Below are 27,090 nucleotides of genomic sequence, written 5' to 3'. Positions count from 1 at the left end.
TTTATTGGATTGACAGTAACTTCCCTGAGCCACTTACTGCACTCGCATTTGGACTTTTCCACATCAGCTTTGGACTTTCCCACTTTTCCAATGAGAGACATTGGAAGTTTCTATCATGATGCTGTTTGCTGGCCAAAAATGTAGATTCATTTGGGGCTGTCTTTGCCATTTATATGGCAATGTTTGCACAATTACTTGGTTATTGAATGTTGCCTGTATTTTAAAACAAATGACTTGAAGACTGACAATTAAATGTTTTATAATAATGATGAGACACCTAGTTCTTCTGTGAAATAAATTTGAGATGAAGATTGGAATAAATAAAGTCCTGACTTTTAGTTTCATTTAGTTTCATTTAGTTGACTTAAGCCAGTCAACACGGAGTTAGTCATGAAGGAAAAGACCAAAATTACAGGCATGAATACAAATGGGAAAACTATGTGTACAAGATAAGCACAGATTGCATATAAATATACATGTGTGTGTATGACTCTGCTTATTATGGTTGTATCTAAAAGGACAATTAGCAGTTTTATCATGTCTTTAGCTCTTTGACACTGGAATGTTCTCTCCTACCATGTAAGTCTGTTGTTCACATTCTGCATATTCAGCTTTCATGTTTGACAATACTCTTAAAAGAAAGAGATGCTGATGTCCTGTTAGGCACATTAGAAAGGAAAGTGAGGGGAGGAGTGGGCCATTTCATTCCTTCCAGAAGGTTAGCCAAAAGTGGATCTCTATTGCAGGAATATACAAGCAAACTGTTAATTATTTCCTGACCATGACCCCTTCAGACATAATATTGAATTAAGAGTTGTGATACAGTAACATTAAAGTTTTCAGTTTTAAGAGGTCCTTTATTAGGGGAAAAAAAAGCAAATAAAGATCACAACCAGCTAGATAGTGTCCATGTGGTATGCATGTCCTACAAAGTAATTAGTGTTACTGGATTTGTTTGTAGCTGATTGCTGTGTTTGACGAACAAGAACCACTCCACAAGATTGAGAGCCCTAGTGGAAACCCGGCAGGCCAGCAGAGCCCAGATGCTTTTGAGACGGAAGTGGCTGCCCAACTGGCTGCATTTAAACCAGTCGGTGGGGAAATTGAAGTAACCCCTTCTGCTCTGAAATTAGGTAGGTGTGTTTTTTAAGTCATCTGCTTTTCATCTGGTTGAAATACATCATCTTGCTGTCTATGAGTTGCTTCCACTTTATGACTGACCCTGTTAATATTTGCCTTTAAACCTGGACTGTCTTTCTCTAAATTATTTTTCACATAGATGTTTGCAGCTGCTGATGCTCAGGCAATGGATGCACTTCCTTCTTGAATCGCGGGTGAACCTGAATCGCGTATCCTTGACCTGACAGGTCAGGAGTTAGACTACATGCGGAGCTTCATCTGTAGCGTGTGTGTGCTCTGTGTCCTCAGTTGCTCAGTCGCGTCCGACTCCTTGGGACCCCATGGACTGTAGCCCCCCAGGCTCCTCTGTCCAAGGGATTCTCTAGGCATGAATACTGGAGTGGGTTGCCATGCCCTCCTCCAGGGGTTCCTTCCAACCCAGTGATCAAACCAAGGTCTCCTGCATTTCAGGCAGATTCTTTACCGTCTGAGCCAACAGGGAAGCCCATAGTATGTGAGGACCATTTAAATGTTTTTAAAAGTCCCTGAAAAAAAGTCACTTGGAAAAAAACTAAGCGTTATCAAGGATTCCAGGCTAGAATAAAAGATCACTTTCTGTTTTAGCCACTTTCTTCTCCACCAACTGTGTATCTCAAGATTTGGGGAGAAACATTTTGAAGTTAGTTTTTTTATTTCTGTCCTACTGATTTATTCCAGGCAAGTGATTCTGTTCAGAATGCTCATTTGTTACATTTGTTTTGAAGGTGTTGGAAGAAAGAGAAAATAAACATTCTTCTAAAATTTTAGTGAATTTCTGACTCCAAGATAAATAATGTCAATTTTGGTAATATCTCTTAAAGATAATTTTAGGTCAGTTTAAAGCATAAAGTTTTGAAAATCCACTAATATTATGTTACTTAAAACCACTTTTTATTCGTATTGAATGTATGCATACATTTTGAGAACACTCTTAAGCACCGGTTATAGGTTAATTTTCAAGCTAGAACAGAGGTTGTTTTTTTGCAAAACATATGCTTAAAATTGTAAAGACTGTGCATAGTACAATTTTTGCCATTTGAAACAAAAAAGATTGTAAAGTTTATTTTATATGCCAGGATACCGAGTATCTATATATTTTGTACTGATTTTCTGGAAAGCATCTATAGTACCCCTTTTAAAATAAACCAAGTGGAAATGAATGACCTGTCATCTTCATAATTTCCCTCTATCTTTTGGAAATCAACCTAGCAGAGCAGTTTCTGCTGGACCGCAGACATTGAAGGGCTTAGTGGCAGCTTCTTTTCATCTGGAGCGAGGTTTGTGGCAACAAGCAACCTCACAGCCCTATCATTCATTTGCATAATGGATGCCTTTTTATCCATTATGCAAATAGTATGGGAGGAAAATTAGGCAATAAGGGAAGACGAAAGGAGAAAATTGCTCTTGCTTGTTTTAATATACTATTTATAAGCAAGCTCTGGGGTCTTCAAAAGTCTCAGCCTCAGAGTACTGCCTGTGCCTGAGAATTTGTTTTTTCACCTTTCTCTTATGAGCTTTCTCAGGTTAAAAAAAAAAAAAAAAAGGTTATTTTTCTTTAGCTTTTTTAGCTTCTTTTATTGAACCATCTGAGCAATTCAATGTTCAATGTAGAAAGAAAAGCAAGTTGAAATTCCATATCTTTGAAAGTGGACTTTCTGCTTCTTCAATACTCATTTTGGATCAGACACAGAGAATAATATATATTCAGTAGTAATTATATTCTAGGCACAGACCTCAAGGCAGTGCACCAAGTATTCTAAACCCTGTACTCCTGACAACTTATTCGAGCCTCACGATACTCAGTTGGGTTCTACCATCTCCCTTATTTAAGAGATGAGGAAACAGGCATTGAGCAGTTACATAACTCCTCCAAGTCACATAGCTGTTAGGTAGCGAACTTAGCATTTGAACCCTTGCTGGTTCCAGGTCAGGAATAACTGTGCTGTGCTGTCTTTCATATGCTATTTGTAAAAGAATATATTGATATAATCTTCCGTAGAGTCATTTTGTGAATATATGCCAAATCCTGAAAATGCTTTACCCCTTGGCGTCAAATCCTGTTTCACTGAGTGTCATAGATGAAATGGTGAAATTGGCCAGCCTTCACTATTGGGTGGTCAGTGTTGCCTTCCAGCCATTTAGTCTGAAACGGTGGAGATCGCTGCTGTTTCTCCTTTTTCGTCTTATCATCCACACTGTCTTTAGCCTTCATGTCCAGGAGCATTGAAGCAGACCAGAGCTTTCACATTGATCTGCACTAGGCTCATGATACTGCAGAGGCCTCAAACTGACCTCTTTCTGTACCACACCTGCTTTCCCCAATCACTGCCTCTCCAGAGTGGCCTTCCTAAGTCACAAATCTGATTAGATAACTCCTCTGCTTAAACAACTTCCAGCAGCTTCCCCACTGTGAGGAGGACCGCGTCCAAACTCGTTAGCGAGCTGATACAGATGGTCCCTTGGAATTAGATGGAGAAATCTGGGCAGGGATGAATGACGAAGAAATCATCCCTTGTCTACTCTCATGGTTCTCTCAGACTCTGCACTTTACATTTCTAGAATTTTAAAAGCAAAGAAAAAAAAAAAGATCATGTGTTTCTCAGAGAGAGAAATAAAAGACAGAAGCAAAGCCACCAGCTTTGGTATCTGCCCATTCTGTTTTCCCTTCACTGTCCTCAGGGCGGGGTGTGGTTATGGCTTGGGCACAGAGAGATGGGGGCTCTACTTGGGAGCAGATACAGGGTCCATGAGTAGCTCTTCTGAGAGGTGGCCTGGTTGTACTGCCAGGTCCACCCTGAGACCTTGTTTAGAAGATGAATTGGGCAGGGAGGGAGGGCTGTAGTTGGAGGAGGAGTAGCAAGTGCATTCTAAGTATTCATCATCACAGAAGGCAAATAAAATGCCAAACCCCAGCCCATCCTCTCTGCTTCCTACTCACCTCTCAGAGGCTACTGGAACTGGTTCTACTTCTCACGGGACTCTTTGGCCCAGGCTGGTACAACAGACGTGGGGCTGATTCTCCCTAGTTTTCTCACTCTTGAGATCCATTCTTGACAATGAGGAATTTAACCATGATTGGTTCACATGCTTATTCTTACTTAAAGAGACACAGTTTAACCGATTTTGGGAATCAATACAGTCTTCTCTTATTGGTGATTGTTAATCACCAGTAGTGTAGGTTTTACTGATATTGAAATAAAAATGTACTCAACATTCAGTATAATTTTTATATCTCTTTTTCCAATACAAGTTCATCATCAACAGTGTCCTACTAAAGATTCACAACCTTCCTCACATACATGCAGACAGTGCTTGGCCCTACCTTTTTTTTTCTTTATCTCCCAAGATGAAATAACTTATACACAGAACATGCAGAAAGTTCGTTTTCAGGAACTCATACAGATCCAGCCCCTCATTTTCTGCCCACTTTTATTACTGGCCACTCTTCCACAGTCACTTTGACCTACAGCTTCCAGAAGCCACTTCTTGTTGTTTTTAATCACTGTCATGTCTGACTCGTTTGCAACCTCGTGGACTGTAGCCCACCAGGCTCCTCTGTCCATGGGATTTCCAAAGCAAGAATACTGGAGTGGGTTGCCATTTCCTCCTCCAGGGTTCTTCCCAACCCAGGGATCAAATCCATGTCCCCTGTGTTTCCTACTTTGGCAGGTGGATTCTTTACCATTGAGTCAGCTTGGGAAACTCCACACATGGCTTGCTACTTTCTTTCAAACTTCTGTTTTGTAGTTAGAATTTCCTTCCCTGGCTCTCACTCTTTTGCTTCTTTTTAACTTGGTGAAATTGTATGCACTTTAAAACTCAGTTTCAAATATGACCTTGTTTGTGAAACCTCATCCAAATCTTCAAGACAGTATGGTAAGTTTGCCATAAATCTATTTGTTAATTCTTCAACAAGGGATACAAAGATGAATAAACTTTCTACTGACCGAAAGGAATTCATAGTCTTGCATCCTATGTAAGCTAATGGGGTACATATTAAAATTTTTAGTTTGTAAGACAAATGTTAAATCAAGTGGGCAACCACATAATTCCAACTTCATTCATCTAAATTATTTCCTACTATTTATTTTCTAATGGATTTTCTAATGTAATGCTAAATGAATAAGTCCTGACTCAGCCCTACCCAGCAAATCTTTCTAGCACTTCAAGACTTTAATGTTTCTGAAGTTGACCAGTGCATTGTACTGTGTAGACTAGAGATTGCTAACCTGAGAGTCTATTTAATAAAAGGGAATGTCAAACAAACACCAGATAGAATAGCAAAGAATCATATCCACAGGGTCTTCTAGACTTTCGAATCATCTAGTTTAGGAATTTTCCAAGTCTTATATGCAGAACCCTACGGTACTTAACACATTTTGGAATTTCAGCAGACATTTGATTCTAGTTAATAACATTTATTGGGCACTTAAGTTCTGGATGCTATTCTAATGTATTTGCATTCACTCTTTGAACACATATGATTGGTTATGCTAACAGGGCAGAAAGGGATGCAGAGGGCTGTTGAGTAGGCAATAGAGAATTCTAATACTACTTAGAAGTCTTACAGCAAAGAAACCTACCTTCACTCAAAAGAATTGTTAGCACCTTTTAAAGCAACTTTTGTGAAAAGCTGGTCTTCTAATAGAGCTATCCCACATTGAAGGTCAGGAGGGGTGGTGGTGAGGAGATACCACTTGTCCAAGATAAGGAGCAACGGCTGTGCTTTGCTGGAGCAGCCATGAAGAGATACCCCACGTCCAAGGTAAGAGAAACCCAAGTAAGACAGTAGGTGTTGCAAGAGGGCATCAGAGGGCAAACACACTGAAACCATACTCACAGAAAACTAGTCAATCTAATCATACTAGGACCACAGCCTTGTCTAACTCAATGAAACTAAGCCATACCCGTGGGGTAACCCAAGACGGGCAGGTCATGGTGGAGAGATTTGACAGAACGTGGTCCACTGGAGAAGGGAATGGCAAACCACTTCAGTATTCTTGCCTTGAGAACCCCATGAACAGTATGAAAAGGCAAAATGATAGGATACTGAAAGAGAAACTCCCCAGGTCAGTAGGTGCCCAATATGCTACTGGAGATCAGTGGAGAAATAACTCCAGGAAGAATGAAGGGATGGAGCCAAAGCAAAAAGAATACCCAGCTGTGGATGTGACTGGTGATAGAAGCAAGGTCCGATGCTGTAAAGAGCAATATTGCATAGGAATATGGAATGTCAGGTCCATGAATCAAGGCAAATTGGAAGTGGTCAAACAAGAGATGGCAAGAGTGAATGTCGACATTCTAGGAATCAGCGAACTGAAATGGACTGGAATGGGTGAATTTAACTCAGATGACCATTATATCTACTACTGCGGGCAGGAATCCCTCAGAAGAAATGGAGTAGCCATCATGGTCAACAAAAGAGTCTGAAATGCAGTACTTGGATGCAATCTCAAAAACGATAGAATGATCTCTGTTCCTTTCCAAGGCAAACCATTCAATATCACAGTAATCCAAGTCTATGCCCCAACCAGTAACGCTGAAGAAGCTGAAGTTGAACGGTTCTATGAAGACCTACAAGACCTTTTAGAAATAACACCCAAAAAAGATGTCCTTTTCATTATAGGGGACTGGAATGCAAAAGTAGGAAGTCAAGAAACACCTGGAGTAACAGGCAAATTTGGCCTTGGAATACAGAATGAAACAGGGCAAAGACTAATATAGTTTTGCCAAGAAAATGCACCGGTCATAACAAACACCCTCTTCCAACAACACAAGAGAAGATTCTATACATGGACATCACCAGATGGTCAACACCGAAATCAGATTGATTATATTCTTTGTAGCCAAAGATGGAGAAGCTCTATACAGTCAGCAAAAACAAGACCAGGAGCTGACTGTGGCTCAGACCATGAACTCCTTATCGCCAAATTCAGACTTAAATTGGAGAAAGTAGGGAAAACCACTAGACCATTCAGGTATGACCTAAATCAAACCCTTTATGATTATACAGTGGAAGTGAGAAATAGATTTAAGGGCCTAGATCTGATAGATAGAGTCCCTGATGAACTATGGAATGAGATTCAGACATTGTACACGAGACAGTGATCAAGACCATTCCCATAGAAAAGAAATGCAAAAAAACAAAATGGCTGTCTGGGGAGGACATACAAATAGCTGTGAAAAGAAGAGAAGCAAAAAGCAAAGGAGAAAAGGAAAGATATAAACATCTGAATGCAGTGTTCCAAAGAATAGCAAGAAGAGATAAGAAAGCCTTCTTCAGTGATCAATGCAAAGAAATAGAGGAAAACAGCAGAATGGGAAAGACTAGGGATCTCTTCAAGAAAATCAGAGATACCAAAGGAACATTTCATGCAAAGACGGGCTCAAAAAAGGACAGAAATGGTTTGGACCTAACAGAATCAGAAGATATTAAGAAGAGATGGCAAGAACACACAGAAGAACTGTACAAAAAAGATCTTCACGACCCAGGTAATCACGATGGTGTGATCACTGACCTAGAGCCAGACATGCTGGAATGTGAAGTCAATTCGGCCTTAGAAAGCATCATTACGAACAAAGCTAGTGGAGGTGATGGAATTCCAGTTGAACTATTCCAAATCCTAAAAGATGATGCTGTGAAAGTGCTGCACTCAATATGCCAGCAAATTTAGAAAACTTAGCAGTGGCCAGAGGACTGGAAAAGGTCAGTTTTCATTCCAAGGCAAGGCCAAAGAATGCTCAAACTATCACACAATTGCACTCATCTCACACGCTAGTAAAGTAATGCTCAAAATCCTCCAAGCCAGTCTTCAGCAATATGCGAACCGTGAACTTCCTGATGTTCAAGCTGGTTTTAGAAAAGGCAGAGGAACCAGAGATCAAATTGCCAACATCCGCTGGATCATGGAAAAAGCAAGAGAGTTCCAAAAAAACATCTATTTCTGCTTTATTGACTATGCCAAAGCCTTTGACTGTGTGGGTCACAATAAACTGTGGAAAATTCTGAAAGAGATGGGAATACCAGACCACATGATCTGCCTTGTGAGAAATTTGTATGCAGGTCAGGAAGCAACAGTTAGAACTGGACATGGAACAGACTGGTTCCAAATAGGGAAAGGAGTTCGTCAAGGCTGTATATTGTCACCCTGTTTATTTAATTTATATGCAGAGTACATCATGAGAAATGCTGGACTGGAAGAAACACAAACTGGAATCAAGATTGCTGGGAGAAATATCAATAACCTCAGATATGCAGATGACACCATCCTTATGGCAGAAAGTGAAGAGGAACTCATAGGCCTCTTGATGAAAGTGAAAGTGGAGAGTGAAAAAGTTGGCTTAAAGCTCAACATTCAGAAAACGAAGATCACGGCATCCAGTCCCATCACTTCATGGGAAATAGATGGGGAAACAGTGGAAACAGTGTCAGATTTTATTTTTCTGGGCTCCAAAATCACTACAGATGGTGACTGCAGCCATGAAATTAAAAGACGCTTACTCCTTGGAAGGAAAGTTATGACCAACCTAGATAGCATATTCAAAAGCAGAGACATTACTTTGCCAACAAGGTCCATCTAGTCAAGGCTATGGTTTTTCCTGTGGTCATGTATGGATGTGAGAGTTGGACTGTGAAGAAGGCTGAGCACGGAAGAATTGATGCTTTTGAACTGTGGTGTTGGAGAAGACTCTTGAGAGTCCCTTGGACTGCAAGGAGATCCAACCAGTCCATTCTGAAGGAGATCAGCCCTGGGATTTCTTTGGAAGGAATGATGCTAAAGCTGAAACTCCAGTACTTTGGCCACCTCATGCAAAGAGTTGACTCATTGGAAAAGACCCTGATGCTGGGAGGGATTGGGGGCAGGAGGAGAAGGGGACGACAGAGTATGAGATGGCTGGATGGCATCACTGACTCGATGGACGTGAGTCTCAGTGAACTCCGGGAGTTGTGATGGATAGGGAGGCCTGGCGTGCTGCGATTCATGGGGTTGCAAAGAGTTGGACGTGACTGAGCGACTGATCTGATCTGATAGAATTTCATAATAGCACTTTTCTATATAATTAGCATTATTTTACAAATGACCAAGTGAAAGCTTAGAGAGATTGGTGTGTGCTCTGATGTCAAATAACCAGTTGGTTAAAAGAGTAAAATTGGAACCCATAATACATTTCTCGGCTTTCAGCTCCATGACATTTTTTTAGATTAATTTTGTAGGTTTCAATTATCTGATTATTCTCATACTAAATGAAATACAATAACACTTTATGTCCTTTTTGAATTGAGATTGAGTATACATTACTAAATACATACTGAATAGCTGTAAATAAAAAGGCTAATAAGGAAATAAAGTTTAGAAAATTAAGATGAAGGAAATTACTTGGAAAACCTTCTGTGTCAGAAATGAATTTTCTCCTGTTTCTTCACTCCAAGTGTGTTCTCACACATGTGCTTGCATATGTGTGTGTGTGTATATATTTGAGGGGGGAAGTTGCACTAAAACAAATATGCTAATATTTGGTACATGTGGGTAATGTTTCCCCATATTGTGGATACTTTTGTACTTTTTGACATTTCATGTATTTTCCTGTAGAACCATCTGCAAATAAGAAAAATTATTGAGGACAGTTAACTTGATGTTTGGAAGAGTAAGAGTTTTAGCCTTTCAGCTACTAATCCTTATGCTGACTTTATGATCAGTGGTAATTGACCTTCTGCTGTTTCCCAAAAGACCCCATGAGGCCGTAGTCCAAGGTTGACCCAATTTTTGTCCCTTGAAAACCAGTGTTATGGAGTCAGTCCCAGACTACAGTATTTGATCTTTGTGTCCAGACAAGTCATTTATCGTGCTTTTCCAAACCAAGAATGAACCGGGCACGTTTGATATTCTATAGACATGAATATTCTGAGCTGAGACCACACGGGTTACTTCTTTATGTGTCACTACTGGAGCTCCCTGGGCCATAGTTTTCTCATCTATAAAATAGGCCTTTCTTTCTCTAATGAGCTATGACCATCCCAAAAGTGTTTCATTAATTCCAAGCTGAATTTGAATCTGATTCCACGCCCCTGTCAATTTCTATCCTATGGCTGCAGTTAATTGGGCTTCCCTGGTGGCTCATTATTTTGGAACTTTTGGTAACATTTCTTAGTATTCTTGACTGAAATTTGCAGTAAGCTTCCATGGGAAAATCTCTCTGTAGTTGTAATTATTTTAGTAATGCAATTTAAACAGTGTATCGGGATAAAAAGTACTTTAAACTTTGTTGTTGCCACTCTTATGATCTACATTACCCAGATATAAAGCAACCTGATTAAAATTTGGAGTTGCAATGAGTATTCGCTTTATTCTCCTCTTGTACGTTAAACTTTGAAGATGAGATACTTTCTATTTGAAAGTGATTCTTGCTTTCAGACTTGAAAGCTGAAAGGTGCCTCAGATGTTTTATTGTTTCCATGTGTGTTTGTGCTTCAAAACTGAAATGAAAATTATGATTGTATGTTTGTTATGATATAATTATTTTCAAAACATTGAGTTCTCCCTTTGCTTTCAGTAGTTCCCAGATAATATGGTATAGCCATAGATTAGGTTGGAAATTGTGGCCATTTTCTATCCGATTTTGACTAATTTAGTGCCTAAGGGAAACATATGGGATCGTTTGTATGATTTTTTTTTAAGGAAACCAAATCCTTTTATGGCACTGATCTTCAGGAAAAAAATAAAGAAGGAGGAAGTTTATTCCTTTAATTAGACTGCAGTGTGTAAGTAGCTGCTGTGTCCATAATGTGAGTTTAAGTATTGGCATCTGACCCTAGACAAACACAGTCACACCACACACATAGCAGAATGAAAGCTCAATGCTGGGCCATGCTTCTGCCCGAGCCTTTGAGTTCTGACTACAAAGCACCCAAGTCTGTGCGGGTTCCTTGTTACTGGAAGCTCTCTGCTGTGGGTGATGAAACCCCAAGTTGAAATGACCAGGGAACTGAGGTTATTTGCTTGGATGAATCCATAAGTCATCATTTGGTCGTTGAGTTTCATCCTGTTTGTTTCCTGTTGGGGCTGATTATTCAAAAGTTAACAGCTATAGAATAGCTTTCTTTTCTCTTTTGTCTTCCCTGGGAGCTGGGTATTTTTTCTCATGTAGGCTTAGATGAATGATGTCGTAATAAGCTATGGTAACCTTGCCAGGCTATCATCAATCAGTCATAGCCATGTAGTCTAGAAAGCGTGTGCATGCTTTTCTGCTATTACGGTAACTAAATCAGGACTAAGGAGGTCACAGTGTTCTAACCATTTCTGGCACCGTTATTCTTTTGCTGTTGTTTTGGATTTTATTATAGTTTGTCTTCAGAGTAGGTGAAAAGTTGCTGGAGAAGGAGGTGGTACTGGGAAAGTCAGCTTAAACACTGATTTTTTTTTTTTAATTTTAATACTCTGGAAATGGCCTGAGGTATTTGGTTAAATGAAAGAATTAAATAAGTATCTAAAGACAAGCAGCTGCTATCAAATATTAAAAGGTAATTACTACACAGGAATAATTTCTGTTGTGTTAGTGAAGTACAAATGTGAATAATAGTTGAAATATGAAGTTTTCAATATGCCTGGCATTGCATTTTGAGTAACAGCAGATGAATGGTCTATGTGAACATACTTCATAGATGAGCAATCAGTTCATAGCATTTTGCAAAAATAGCATATGAGTTTTGCTTAAAGATATTCTATATTCTTATGAAAGTTTTAAGTGAGTCATTATTTATTGAATTATTAAATGTTAAGTGAGGGAAAATTTTAAAAATCATTATCCTAATAGAACTACTTTTATTTTTCTCTATTTTCTATCCAATTCATCTTTTAATTTTATTCTTTTTTTCACCTGCTCAGTTCTCCTTCTGTCTCTTTTCTTTAATTTTGTGTGCTATGTCTAATGGCTAAATTCAGTACCTAAATTGGTAGTAAGTTGGTAAGTAATAAAAAAATATTAAAGGGAATTTGCATTTAGCCATTTATCCCAAAAATGTAAGACAGTACATATAAACCAAGCTTTCCTTCTTGTTCTTTTCTGGCTGTGTTTTCTAAGTTGATTATATGACCTCAAAAAACAAACAAACAAAAAAACCCCATTGAGTTCACCATCTCCCCTTTGGCCTCTTGCTGATGCTGGGCCCACACTGAGACAGTCTGCAGATCCTCTCATAAACAAATGGAATGAAAGGTCACCTTCCTACTGCTCGCTTGATATTAGACCCCTGGGTTTTCAAGCCTGTTTTGCAGATTGCTTTTAATAGTAAGCCCAGTGAAACTCTGTTTGCAGAGGCCTAGTCCCTGACTAGTGAGAATATTTTCAGCCATGCTGTCATACTCACCTTGTGGTTCCCTGGACCACTGATAAAGTACTTTTTGGTTTGGCCTTGTAATAAAAGAAACAAAATCTCCTCCTCCTCCTGCTTCCCAACACACAGATCCATAGTCTTTTTTTTCCCTCCCTTCCCCAACCCTTGCTACAACTCCCATCTACCTTTCTTGAAACCACTTCTCAACTCTCTGCTATTCAGGTGCTTTGGGACAGTCAACAGGGCCAAGAAGAATGACCCTCATTCTCTCAATATAACTGCTGCGTTTTAGAGCCTAGTTGGGTTTCACATGTCGGTCACAGAATGCTTTCTAATTATTCATCTGTATTAAAAATTTCTGAACAATGTGACTCAGGTTTTTATAAATAGAAATCTTTGTGGCCATAAAATAGATTACATTTCTCATACATTTCTAATCACACTTAGGCAAATTATTTATAATAACCCTGCTGATTTTCTTTTGCAATTAGAAATTCAAGAATCTTGCTAACCATTTAAAACATGGTAAAGCTTTTTTTGCACCAACAATTTTAATACATGGTTTAGACTTTGGGACTTTGTGTGTGTGTGTGTGTGTGTGCACACCCGCTCACATGCACTTTTTTTTTCCCCCTCTTTCCGCCCAGATGGATGGGGCGAGGAGGGGGGAACCCACTAATTTAATTATTTACAGAAGATCCATCTTAAGGACAAGTCACTCAGAGTTGGACACGCTTTCATGACTGGCTCAGGATTTCTCATTTGCTTTATCTGATAAAGCCATATGATGAATTACAACCCAATATACACACATTTGCTTATTTCCTTGCTTATACCCATTCTGAAATTTTACTAAGATCTTGATTTGGCCCGATGAAAGTAGGAAATACTGAAACAGCTTGATCTGTTCATTCTCACATCCCAAGGTGATAAGGAAAGGTGACAGCCTTTGCTTAGCAATTGCCTTAAGAAAAGCTATCTCTCTTGTGTTTACCCTTTTTTAAATGTTTACTAGATAAAATAAGACAACCTCCCAGATATCACCACCACACCCTGTCAATTTATCATTGAAACCATGCATCCATCACATGGTACACACAAAATGGTACTCATTTTGTTTGTTCGTAAGCTTAATGAGAAGACCTTGATAGTTATCAGAAAATACAGGTGACCTTTTAAAAGTATCAGAAAAGTTCTGATTGCTTTTCTGTAGAAATATAAGACTCTTCATTAAATTCCTCAAACTCCTTTACAGATGGAAGAAATTTGGGGCTTTGTATTTTTTTTTTTTTCTGTGTACAAAATTAAAGTACAGGAAATTATGTGGTACATCTTGCTTATTTTCTTTTTGTTTATATGGAAGACTTGACTATGATTACTTAATACATGTGTACAGAATATGCCATGATTAAGGAAAATAAGTGAGAGTAGATTTTTGCCTTACCACAACCTATGTAAAACCATAACACTTGTATTTCATGTTTTAGGATAATATTGATTAAAGAAGCCATTACTTCAATGTCATATTTCTTGATACTGTTGATAAAAATGGTGTTTCCATATTCTTTTGCGCTATTTGTTCTGAAAAATGGCGTGGATAACAGCAAGCTGAATGGCTTTGTGTCATCTGGTTCTGCATAATTGTGATGATCAATTAAACTCTCCTTATGTTTTTAAAACAAATAGACTTTCTGCCCCAGAGATCTGAAAGCATGAGGCAAAGTTCTTATTTTAGTCACAGTTCAGGAATAATGTCCTTTGACCTTGTGACTTTAGTTGGGTATTACAGTTAACTGCCCTTATGGCAGAGAGTTCAGCATTTGCACAACTGATGTCTGCTCTTTTTAGATGACCGTTCTTAAGAGGATAGCAATAGAAATCAGTCTGGCTCATGCCAGTGCTCCAGAAGATGGTAGTGTGCCTGTCACTGACTTCAGTTAATCAAGAATTATTTATTCCTGGCCTAAAAGATGAAACGTATTATTAGGCTAGGCTACCAGAATAATATAAAATAGAACAAGTCATGAACTCATTCTCAAGTAGCTTACAATCTTGACTTAAGAGAGACTGACTTAAGTTGACTTAAGATATTTAACTAAGTGAGTCTCTTTACTTGCTTCAGTTCAGTTCAGTAGCTCAGTCGTGTCTGACTCTGCAACGCCATGGACTGCAGCATGCCAGGCTTCCCTGTCGATCACCAACTCCCTGGAGCTTGTTCACAGTCATGTCCATTGAGTCGCTGATGCCATCCAACCATCTCATCCTTTGTCATATGCTTCTCCTCCTGCCTTCAATCTTTCCCAGCATCAGGGTCTTTTCCAATGCGTCAGTTCCTTATATTAGGTGGCCAAAGTGTTGGAGTTTCAGCTTCATCATCAGTCCTTCTGATGAATATTCCTGACTGATTTCCTTTAGGATGGACTGGTTGAATCTCCTTGCTGTCCAAGGGAATCTCAAGAGTCTTATCCAACACCACAGTTCAAAAGCATCAATTCTTCTGCACTCAGCTGTCACATCCATACATGACTACTGGAAAAACCATAGCTTTGACTAGACCGACCTTTGTTGGCAAAGTAATGTCTCCATTTTTTAATATGCTGTCTAGGTTGGTCATAGCTTTTCTTCCAAGGAGCAAGTGTCTTTTAATTTCATGGCTGCAGTTACCATCTGCAGTGATTTTGGAGCCCAAGAAAATAAAGTCTGTCACTGCTTCCATTGTTTCCCCATCTATTTGCCATGAAGTGATGGGACCAGATGCCATGATCTTAGTTTTCTGAATGTTGACCTTTAAGCCAACTTTTTCAGTCTCCTCTTTCACTTTCATCAAGAGGCTCTTTAGTTCTTCTCTTTCCGCCATAAGGGTGGTGTCATCTGCATATCTGAGGTATTGATATTTCTCCCAGCAGTCTTGATTCCAGCTTGGTTAGGTTTCCATTTTTATAATTTACAACAGTTATAGTAACACAGAGCATGCAATTACAAAACCATACAGTTAAGAAAATACTTACGGTATAAGTAAATTTAGATGTGCACAAAAGCTTCTGTGTGTGCCATTAGTCATGTGGGATATCTCGTTATAGCTTGGTTAATTGTCTTTTGTTTGAGTCTTTGGTTGATAGTTTCACAGAGATAATACGACTTCAAGTTTGTAGTCTTATGTTGTGACTGTTTTTATTGACTCTCTATTTTGGGCAGTGCTAGCTTTATCTTCTATTAGATGACCAGAAATATTTTGGCTCCCAGTCTTTCCACTACCACCAAACATGTCCTGAGCTGCTCAAGTGAGGTCTCTGAGGTCTCATTAATGGGTCAATGGATAAATATTTATTTATCTACCCATTCATCTATCCTTCTCGCCAAAGACGCTCTAGTCAAATGTACTAATTTAATTCTAGATAGTGATGTTGGAGACCAAATTTCTTCCCTGGCAAGTTGAGCTAATTCACAGTCAGAAGAATTAGATATGCTGGAGCCAGGAAGTAGAGTTCATAGATCTACTCTTTCTTTTTCACGGATGACCACATAAATTACTGATTAGACCCCAACAGTAATCTTTTCTGCTCCCAATCTATAGGCTATTCTTCAGCCTAATTTATGTACATGATGCAGAAAGTTTAGGGAAATTCTGTTTTCGGTCTGTTTATTTCCTGACTCAGAATACCACCCTCCAGGTGAGTGCTCAAATTGTCTAGACACAGTTGTCCTATATGTGAATCCTTCTACATTGTGGATTGTACTTAAGAAAGAATTTGACCATGTTGGAAGATTTCATTAAAGAAGTTTATAGAATGAGTTTGGTGTTGTTGTTTGTTTGTTTGTTTTTTCCTTTTCAGACCTCTTTTAAAACTGACTCAAAAATTTTCTTTAAAAGACCTTCCTTGACTGCTTTCTTAATGGTCTGTTTTAAATAGTATTTTAGCATTTGTTTGGTAGCTGTCATAAGTTGTGTATAATAATCTGTCTTTATAATGTGAAAGGTTATGTGAGGTTAAGCAAAATTCGTGTCTATAATTCATATCTTCTGAAAAATAGTTGTTTTCTCAGTATTAAAAATGTAACCTAATAAATTTGATTCAATATCTTAATTAAGCAAGTAGGCAATGCGTTATTTCCAGAAAAAAAAAAAAAACAGAAAAAACAAGAAATGGAAAATGGAAAAGGATATAGACTATATGTTGTTGTTTAGTCACTCAGTCCTGTCCGACTCTTTTGTGATCCCGTGGACTGTAGTCCGCCAGGCTCCTCTGTCCAGGAGATTTCCCAGCCAAGAATACTGGAGTGGGTTGCCATTTCCTTCTCCAAAATGCAGTGGGTTGCCATGCTCTCCTCCAGGGGATCGTCCCAGCGCAGGGATTGAACCTGCATCTCCTGTGGCTTCTGCATTGCAGGCAGATTCTTTACCACTGAACCACTGGGGAAGGACTTTATAACATATAGTGTAGAAATTAAGAGTAGAAGTCATGGAGCAAGACTACAGAAGTCAGATATACCTCTGCCCTTGCAAGCTGGGTGATCATAGGCAAGTGTTTAACATCACCATGCCTCAGTCTTCTCATCTATAAACTGGATAATATTAGCAGTGCCAAATGGAGTTGTTGTGAGCATCAAAAGCACTCATATGTATGTAAAAATAAAACACTTAGAATAGTGCCTGTCATAGAAGAGGTAAATACTAGTCACTAATGTTTTTATCATTATATTTATTATTGATCATTTAGAACAAAATTTCCTTGGCCTTATGTAATTGATATTCTGATCTGGCCCTTTGTTCTCCCTTTTTCTCATTTTTCACTTTCAACCCATAACTCTATATTCTCTCTTTTTTATATAAACATAGATTCTGGTCATCTTATGCCTTTCTCTAAGCCACAAAATTAAATGAGATTTTCCTCTCTTCAGGCTTACAAGATAAATGGTTAAATGGTCTATTGCAGCCAAAACAATACCCAGGGATGTTAATCAGAGTAATGTAATTGCTTCAAAGTTTTCAAATAATACCTTTGTGCTTATTTTTAGGGATTTGTAGCAGGGTAGTTGCTTTGATTCTTTTTTATCCTTACTGAACTCAAGTACTTACTTTCATATTCTCACCCTGATGCAGCATATTGTTCATAAGGATTTTCTTTTAGAATTGGTAAGTGCATGCTCTTCATGTTTGGCAATACTTTTACACAAGGGAATAAGAATACATTTTTGATGCTGTTACCCTCATCCAGCTGGCCTAGAGTACTGGATGTGTTGGGGTGCCGTCAGGAAACAGATTAAATGCTCAAAGGTGTAATTGAGAGAATTTAATAATGGGATTATTTATGAAAGGGAGGCACTCAAATTCTGAAAAAAAAACTGAGAGCTCTTATCACCCCAGGCCTGAAAAAAGAGACAATTTACCAATCTGGTAAGAACCACTGATGTGTGAAAGCGGTATTACAGGATCAGAACCTATGCCCTAAGCTTGTCCTGCCACCACTTTCAAGGGTGGAGCTGGCAAAGAGGGGAATAAACAGCCTCAGATCCCCCTCTTCCTACCCTTTTCTACTGGTCCTTCCTCATGCCCAAACCCTACAGGTAGCCAAAGGGCAACTGGTCTGTGTGATGCACTGAGTTGCTGAGTAGAAGTCAACCTCCTGGATCCAGAACAGGGCTAAGGAGACCAGGAAATGGCTCCAGACAGCATCATGAAAATCACCTAACACAAATACTTAATCTGTGTATATCTGAGCTGACTTTTTGCTGAAGAAGAACAAAACAGAAGAAGACAAAGGATGAGATGGTTGGATGGCGTCACTGACTCGATGGACATGAGTTTCAGCAAGCTCTGGGGAGTTGGTGATGGACAGGAAAGCCTGGCATGCTGCAGTCCATGGTGTCTCAGAGTCAGACACGACTTAGCGCCTGAACTGAACTAAGCTAACTTTTTATAAGATGCTGTGGTGCATGAATAATGCTAGAAAATTAAGGAAAAGTTGATTATATATTTGGCACGTAACTAGCTACTGGAATATAGAAATCATTAAAAATCTACAGTTTTTCATCAAGGTGTTCACAATTCAGTGCCATAATTCTCATCATTTTCTTTTTAACTGAGACATAGCATGGAGATATTTCTGTCTACAACACACTGAAATGCAGTGTCTCCCTCTTTGTAAGATTTCTGTTGTGCTGACTATAATTCCACTACCTTTGGAACTCAATTAGTAATGCACATCAGCTTTCAGTTTACAAAAAAAGTGGATTGAATATATTAACAGTTTTTTCATGTCTCTTCCTTTCCAAACTTTCATACAAATGACAGCTGAGGTAAAAATAAAGGTGGGGAGCAGAACTTAATTAAAAAAAAAAAACCTAGAAATGGAAAGGGGGAAATGGAAAATGAAAAGAATCAGATGAACAGATGACTTGCACTTCAGGCTACCCTAGAGGAAGGCCTTCCTTCTTTTGGCTTTGAGAAAATACCTGGGGTAGAGGTGAACAACCTGCCTGCCTGCTTCTTATGCAGGTTTGTTACAGTTATACCTGTCAGCAAACATGCTTTATCATGTCACATGCCTAATTCAGAAGAGAACTTTGTTCAGGAAAGGCCAACGTATTGTCAAGAAAAAGGGAAGCTGCTTGTTCTTAATCATTGTATTGAGAAATATGAATGGACAACCACCACTGACCAGACATTTAAGGGAGCAACAACTAAAAAGATGGCACTAGGATAGAACTGACAAGACATCCTTGGAGAAGAATAAAAAAATGAGAGGATATCAAGATTACCAGATATCAAGATTTATAAAGTTATAGTAATTGACTCAGTGTGGTTTGGCACAAACACAGATGAATGGCATAGAATAAAATTTCCAGCAACAGACCCTCACAGATAGAGCCATTTCTTTATATGTGATTTGACACTGTTTTGCAGTGGGGAAGGGATGGTGCCAAATCATCAGGTATACAGAAAACATTAATCCCAACCTCACACTTTATAAAAATTCAATGCTAGACAGGTTGTAGACTTAAATATTAAGGAACAGGGGAAAAAAACCATGAACTATGGAAGACAGCATAGGGGAAATGGGACTATGTGCATAGATTTGGAATTAGGCTTATTTGTGAAATAGGACATAAATGCTAGCCATAAGAATAATTTTGATGAATTGGATTATGTTAAAGAACTTCTTGATGAAAGTGAAAGAGAAGAGTGAAAAAGTTGGCTTAAAGCTCAACATTCAGAAAACTAAGATCATGGCATCCAGTCCCATCATTTCATGGCAATTAGATGGGGAAACAGTGGCTGACTTTATTTTTTTGGCTCCAAAATCACTGCAGACAGTGATTGCAGCCATGAAATTAAAAGACACTCCTTGGAAGGAAAGTTATGACCAACCTAGACAGGATATTAAAAAGCAGAGACATTGCTTTGCCAACAAAGGTCTGTCTAGTCAAGGCTATGGTTTTTCCAGTAGTCATGTATGGATGTGAGAGTTGGACTATAAAGAAAGCTGAGTGCAGAAGAATTGATGCTTTTGAACTGTGGTGTTGGAGAAGACTCTTGAGAGTCCCTTGGACTGCAAGGAGATCCAACCAGTCCATCCTAAAGGAGATCAGTTCTGGGTGCTCATTGGAAGGCCTGATGTTGAAGCTGAAACACCAGTATTTTGGCCACCTGATGTGAAGAGCTGACTCATTTGAAAAGACCCTGGTGTTGGGAAAGATTGAAGGCAGGAGGAGAAGGAGACAACAGAGGATGAGATAGTTAGATGTCATTACCAACTCAGTGGACATGAGTTTGAGTAAACTCTGGGAGTTGGTGATGGACAGGGAGGCCTGGCGTGCTGCAGTTCATGGGGTGGCAAAGAGTCGGACACGACTGTGCGACTGAACTGACTGACTGAAAGAACTTCTATTAGTGAAAAGATACCATTACAAGAGTGAAAAAGAAAAGCTGTAGACTCTGAGAAGACACTTGTAATACATAATATCTAACAAAGGGCCATGCCCAGAGTATATGAAGAACTCGCCAAAATGATAGAACAGACAACTCAATAGAAAAATGGAAAAGAACTCTAATAAGCACTTCATAAAATGAATAGCCAGTGAATATACAAAAAGGGTATTCAGCTTAACAAAGGGCCATGCCCAGAGTATATGAAGAACTCGCCAAAATGATAGAAGAACAGCCAACTCAATAGAAAAATGGAAAAGAACTCTAATAGGCACTTCATAAAATGAAACCAGTGAATATACGAAAAGGATGTTCAACTTAATTAATCTTCATAGAAAAGCACCTTAATTAAGACCACATTGCAAATTTGACATCAAAATAAATTGTATAATACTGGCTTATAATCCAAAACATAAATTTACAAAAGTCTATTGTGGTAGAAACAGATAATTGAATAGCTAAAGGTGGTAGAGGTGGGAAGTTACAAATCTTTTTTGCAGAAGAGTTCTGTAAATAAGATATGTAGATAACTCCCCTTTGTGCATGGGCTGGGCTTGGTGACTCACTTCCAAAGATTGGAAATGGAAAAAGAAAATTAATAAGTGTGTAGTGAAACCTGGCCAACACTACCTGAACCAACTGATCACGATTACCATCACCAGGGAGAAATCAACTGAGGTCGTATTTCCTGATATGATATGATGAAAGCATTTCACTGTCCTGCTACTCTTCCCAAAATTCCATCACTCCAGCCTAATCTTAAGAAACACATTAGACAAACCTAAATTGGGGGCTTTCTACAAAATGTCTGACCAGTTCTTTTCACAACTGCCAAAGTCATGAACAACAAAGGAAAATTGAGAAACTTTCCCCGACCAGAGGAAACTTGACTAGAAAAAAAATGTGGTATCCTGAATTGACCCTGAAACAACAACATCAAAAATAGTTGGAAAACTGGTGAAATCGAAATGAAGTCCTAACTTATTAGTCATGCTCCAATGATAACTTGTTAGTTTTGACATAGGTATCATAGTTGCCAAAAATGTTAACATAGAGACTGGATATTCTCTCTACAGTCTTTACAGCTTTTTATAAGTTGAAAATCCAAAATAAAAGCATGGTTTTGATAAATCTTTAATGGAAGAACACTGTAAATCTACCAGAAATTACTAAAATGAGAAAGACAGTATCAAATATTAGTGAGGCTGTGGAGTAACTAAAACTTTCAGACTCTACTAACTTGAGTTAAATTGGTTCAACATTTTGGAAAACTGTTCAGTAGTATCTGCTAAAGTTGAACCTATACTCTGTGATTCTAACTGTAAACTAGATAATTCTCAGCAGCAAAGAGCACATATATTCAGCAAAAGACATCACAGCATTCCTAACCTAATAGTTGCCAAATGAAAACAACTCACATGATGAAATGGTAAATAAATCCTGGTGTATTCATACAATGGAGTGCGTTACAGCAATGAGGTTGTGTAACTGTTGCAACAACAAAAACGACAAAACATCATAGAAGAAACACACAAAACAGAATGTGTGGGCTTGTTGATCTCCTTATCTTCCACTGGTGAGGTGGTGAGAGATACAAGCCAAAGTTGATGGGGCAGGCAAGTGTCGATATTGAAAATAAAAATGGCTGTTGAAAATTCATTCATTTAACAAATATTTATTGAACACTAAACAAATCCCAGGCTGATCACTTTTTGGTGTACACAGATGTTGAACTAAGTTGTACACCTGAAACTTACAAACACACACATGCATACAGATATTATAAAACATTTTAAATGGAGGGGTGGGCATTAGGATACAAATAGTAAGCAAGATGGAAAAGGACACGGCCACCTACTCCAGTATTCTTGCCTGGAAAATCCTAGGGATGGAGGAGCCTGGTGGGCTGCCATATGTGGGGTCACACAGAGTTGGACACGACTGAAGCGACTTAGCAACAGCAACAGCAGCAGTAAGCAAGAAGATCTCCTTGGAGAGCAGAGATCAAAGTCAATCTTTAAAGGAAATCAACCCTGAATGCTCACTGGAACAACTGATGCTGAGGCTAAAGCTTCAATACTTTGGCCACCTGTTGCGAATGGCCTACTCATTAGAAAAGACCCTGATGCTGGGAAAGACTGAAGGCATAAGGAGAAGAGGGCAACAGAGGATGAAATGGCTGGATGACATCACCAATGAAATCTACATGAACTCGGGCAAATTCTGGGAGATGGTGAGGGACAGGGAGGCCTGGTGTGAGGCAGTCCATGGAGTCATGAAGAGTTGGACATGGCTTGGCAACTGAAAGAACAGTAGGCGAGAAGTATGAGGACCATTGTTAGAGAAACTTGAAACTACTCTATATTTTAAAGATAAATCATTTGCAAAATTATTTATTAGTGGTAAGGAATTGCTTTGAAACATACCTGTCAGCTATTTAGAGGGGTTGCTCACTCTCTTTTTTCCAATTCACAGACATAGGTGGGAGGCTCAGGAATGACTATGACCAAGGTCAGCTCTGAGAACAATTGCACAGTCCCCCCAGATCCACCAAGTTAGGTACACCAGGGCAGGGTCTTGGTAACATGTTTCAGCTGTCACCATGACAGCTTTCATGAATCATGAGTGCTGGTGCATAATCCACACCAATGCCAATTCACTTCACTACTCACGGTATTAAAAACCAAGCTTGAGGATTTCAATTAGGTGTTTGGAAGAGAGAAGAAAAGGTTTTCTAATTAAACCTATTGAATTGGGGGAAGAACTTTATCATTGCCTGTAGATGATGAATAACAATTAAGTAGCAAATAGACTGTGTATATGTACTCAGGGCTTAAATCACTGGAGACTTGGAAAGAAATTAGTCATTGTATGCAATGAACATTAGTCTGTCTTATGAATTGTAATATAGTCCATAGGGCTTGTATTTTTATTTGTGTGTTTGAGTCTACTTAAGGGAAGATTTTCAAATTGTGTGTGTCTATAATGATTCTGGTTGCAATTATCTAAATCTAGAACAACTAAAAGTATTTCACCTGATGTATAAAACAGTGGGGATACTTTTTGTCTGTTTTGCTTGAATTATCTGGATAATTGCCTCCATTTTCCACCTGACTTAGTGTAAGTAAACACAGCTTGAGTATTTTCCATAAGATTGTTACTTCAGGTTGAGCACTGGCTTGAAGCTAGAGGGGTTGATACAGAGAAATTCAGCCAGGGCAATGCATTTTTGACTGTCCAGCTGATTGTTGGGTCTAATGACTGTTAGGCATTACATAGGAATTTCCTTGTTTGGTAGTTTCATTCTGAAATAATATTGATGTTATTGAATCTTGAGCAAATATATTTGCTATCTCTGTACCATGATCCCAATCAACTTGAGTGTGTATTGTGGGCTAAAACTCATGAAGTTTCAGATTGAGGTTTTGGTAAAAGAATACATCCAAAAATGTGTGTGTGTGTGTGTATGTGTGTGTTGTACGGATGGAGGGCAAAAGTAAGATGGCAAGGGAGGAAGTTAGTCCTTTTTAAGGAAAGTAAAAATATAGGAAAGTCAAAGTCTGATATTCAGTTCAACCAAAGGATATAGTTGATAATTTGGAGGAGAAAATTCAGCCTGTGTGGAGAAAATATTCAATTGTTTTACTACCCATTAAGCATCTCAATCATAATAACTTAATTTTTTTTCTGGATCTGAGAAAATTTTCATTGTATTTACAATGTAATGGCCAAACTAGCAAAAGAGTTAATAAGAGATACGTTTCCTTTTCAAAGATCTTGACTCACATAATTGGACAAGTATTAATAGATCTTTGTTAAATGTATTAATATCAGTCAAGATTTTTCAATCTTCTCATTTTTCAGTTGAGAATAATTAAAATAGTTTTCACATATTTTTGATGTATAAATGCTACTACTTTATCACTGAAATTGTTGGATTTTCACATTGAGGATGGAATGGAATTAAAATTGGATAAGACTCAAGGGAAGATGTAGAAAAATGATTTCATGGAGATTCAAATTTATATCAGCCATAGCCGGTGCCCCTAGGAGTGGTAGAAGTTCTCTTTCTGTATTTAATATGAATAACATTAATATTAAAAATAAATGTGTGTAACAGGTAAGCCCAAAAGTGATGCTAATGGATATGTGAGTTGTCAGTTTTTCTGGGACATGTTTAATTGAGTAGCAGGAAATGGAGTGGGCCTGGAACTTGGAGGATGGGCTTTGTATTGAGGACTCTGATGTGATTAGAATGAAAAGGACCATTTCTGCATTACAAGTCTGAGAATGTCTCCCTTTCATCCAGTTATACATTTAGACGGCGGGTTTAGTGGTGTGGATCCATAAGCTGGGAGCCCTGTGTAAGCTAGTAGAAGTGATGTCTGGAAGCTTGGACTAACCATGAGGAAAAGAATGTTCCTACTTTTGCTCCATCCTTACCCCATGGGACTTTTGTAGTGTCTTATTTCACCAAGTGTTTTTCCCTTTCTTTTTCTTTTTTTGTCTCAAGTCTTCTTTTCCTATTTTTTTTTTCCTCTCTCTTTCCCTTCCATCCTCTTTGTGTCCCCCTCCTTTCTTTCTTCCCTCTTGTCATCTCTCTCAACTTTCCTTTCTTTGACACTCATACATTAAATCCCATATAGCAAAATTAGGTAGTTCATAATGCCCATCTTTCTGAGGAATGATAATCTCAATGAACTTGGACACCAAACCTAAAGCCTAAGTGGTTGAGTAGACACTATTGTTATCTTGTGTTGGAAAGACAGGTTTCACACTTGATTGTGAATATGTGAAATCATTGAGCACAAGGGAGTATGCACAGTACACCAAGAGCTGGTAAGAAAAGAGGAAGAAATTTCACAATGGCTGCATTCATGTCATGCACCATGAATATGGACATGGCTGGATTGACTAAATGGGGGAAGAAAGTCTTGATGTAACTGAACTGAGTGTCTACTCCCCTGTCTTAGTTCAGTAACAGACCTTTCTCATGCATAATAAATATATAAACAAGTCACATGAAGGAAGTAGAAGCAAGTGATGCATCCCCATGTGCCAGACTGACTTCATTTCAAGGGAATATCTGAGCAGAGTTTGGGAGGTGTACCTGTGACAGAGGATGCATGGAGTGGAGAAGAAGTATCTGGATTGTATTGAAAAGGGCATAACTGGGGCCATGGGCTGGAAACCTTCTTGGACATACCAGATATATTGTGTCTTTTGCTAACTTTGACAGGGGCTTCTGTTGGCAAATCAAGTGTTCCTGGATTCCTTTACTTCACTAAGCACTGGCAGGTGCCATTGCTGACTTAAACGGCCTCGGAGGCTTCAGATATATGTCAGCAAAGTACACAGGGAATAATGGCCTCAAAATAAGCTTCTGAATCATCGTTCTTTAAACCGTGTCTATGGAACTTTGAAGTGTATAGATAGCCTAAGTCGGCCCTAAATTGTGATTTATTTAAGCATTGGCAATTATTAATTTGTAATAATCATCACTTTCTCTATTATAAATCATATTAACCTTTCTCTGAGCTCCTAAATCTAGTTTTGTAATACATCAAACTAAATGTAAAGACTAGTATGACAACCCATTGAATGGTGACTTTCTTTTCTTGTGGGTCTCAGATAACTATTTCTGAGTAAAAGGAGATCATCCACCAATTAATTACTATCTTTAGAAGTTTCTGTTTCTAAAGTTTGTAATTAGTATTATATGTATTCTTATTAGCATTCTGAAGTGATTTTTTTTTTAATTTTGTAGATAAGATTGTTCAGTTTCTTAGGTATTCTCTGAAGTTTCAAAAACCTTTCTGGTAAAAATTCTTGATATAATAGCAGCTGGAAGAATAATTGTCATTGGAATGACCTTTTCTTGGGTAATTTGACAGACAACTTGATGGACAGCCTTCTCCCATCTCTCTGCCAGCCTTTTAGAGCCTGCCATAAAATGCAGGAGCAAAATTTTAACACAAGAGATAAGATTCTCAACAGTCATTTGTTGTGCATCTCCCTCAGTGCAGTTCCTCAAAATTTGAAAGCTCCCTCTCTCTTCAAGGTATTTTTCTCATTACCTGCAGAAAATGTGTCCTTTGGGAAGAAATTCTAAAACAATAGTGCGGGTGCTGAATCAAATTTCCCAGGTGTGTTAGGGACTCCGTTGTAAGGTTGCTAAATAGTACTGGCTCGGTGCATTAAATGGCACTCTTGTGTCCTATTGTAAAAGTTAATACAACTACCAAAGGTACTTTTCCTTGCAACAAGAGAATAGCATTGACTTTGAAGAAATATAGACTATGAAAGTACCCATTTGAAATATCCAAAAAGAAAAAAGAAAAGCACTTACTGGTAAAATGAAGGCAATTAATTAAAATATTTTCAGGGAAGTTTGTTTTTAAAATGTGGCCCCAGAGTGACATGTAAATTCAAAAGACTAATATTTTCTCTGGGAATAAAATCATTTGAAAGATATTTTCCTGTGAATTCTGAGAGTATCCCCACAAAGGAATGTTCATTGATGGATAAAATATGTATTTTATCAAGAATATTTCACTCACAGTATTATCATTGTCAAAGAAAAGACTTGTCTGCAGTTTTAGAACACATATTATGAAGGTGACACATACTCACTCATGTATTTGTTTTCACCTCTTTCCAAAAGGTATATTGC

At 38.4% G+C, this 27,090-nt stretch overlaps 1 protein-coding gene across 13 annotated transcripts in view; it reads left to right on the top strand.

Annotated features, from left to right (window-relative positions):
• PARD3B (par-3 family cell polarity regulator beta) overlaps positions 1 to 27,090 on the top strand; it is a 1,159,019-nt gene that overhangs the window by 455,042 nt on the left and 676,887 nt on the right. For 12 of the 13 annotated variants that reach the window (XM_086344421.1, XM_086344507.1, XM_086344462.1 and 9 more), the window contains one exon: positions 962 to 1,133. The exons of the other annotated variant lie outside the window; for it this stretch is intronic. In XM_086344421.1, the coding sequence (XP_086200547.1) occupies positions 962 to 1,133 (172 nt within the window). The remainder of the gene's footprint in view (positions 1 to 961; positions 1,134 to 27,090) is intronic. 13 annotated transcript variants of the gene reach the window in all.

The sequence above is a fragment of the Bos grunniens genome, chromosome 2 (assembly GCF_055505025.1).
Source record: "Bos grunniens cultivar Pamir isolate PY7600 chromosome 2, Bosgru_T2T1.0, whole genome shotgun sequence".
NCBI classification, from domain to species: Eukaryota; Metazoa; Chordata; class Mammalia; order Artiodactyla; family Bovidae; genus Bos; species Bos grunniens.
This window is presented reverse-complemented; position numbering and strand designations above follow the sequence as displayed.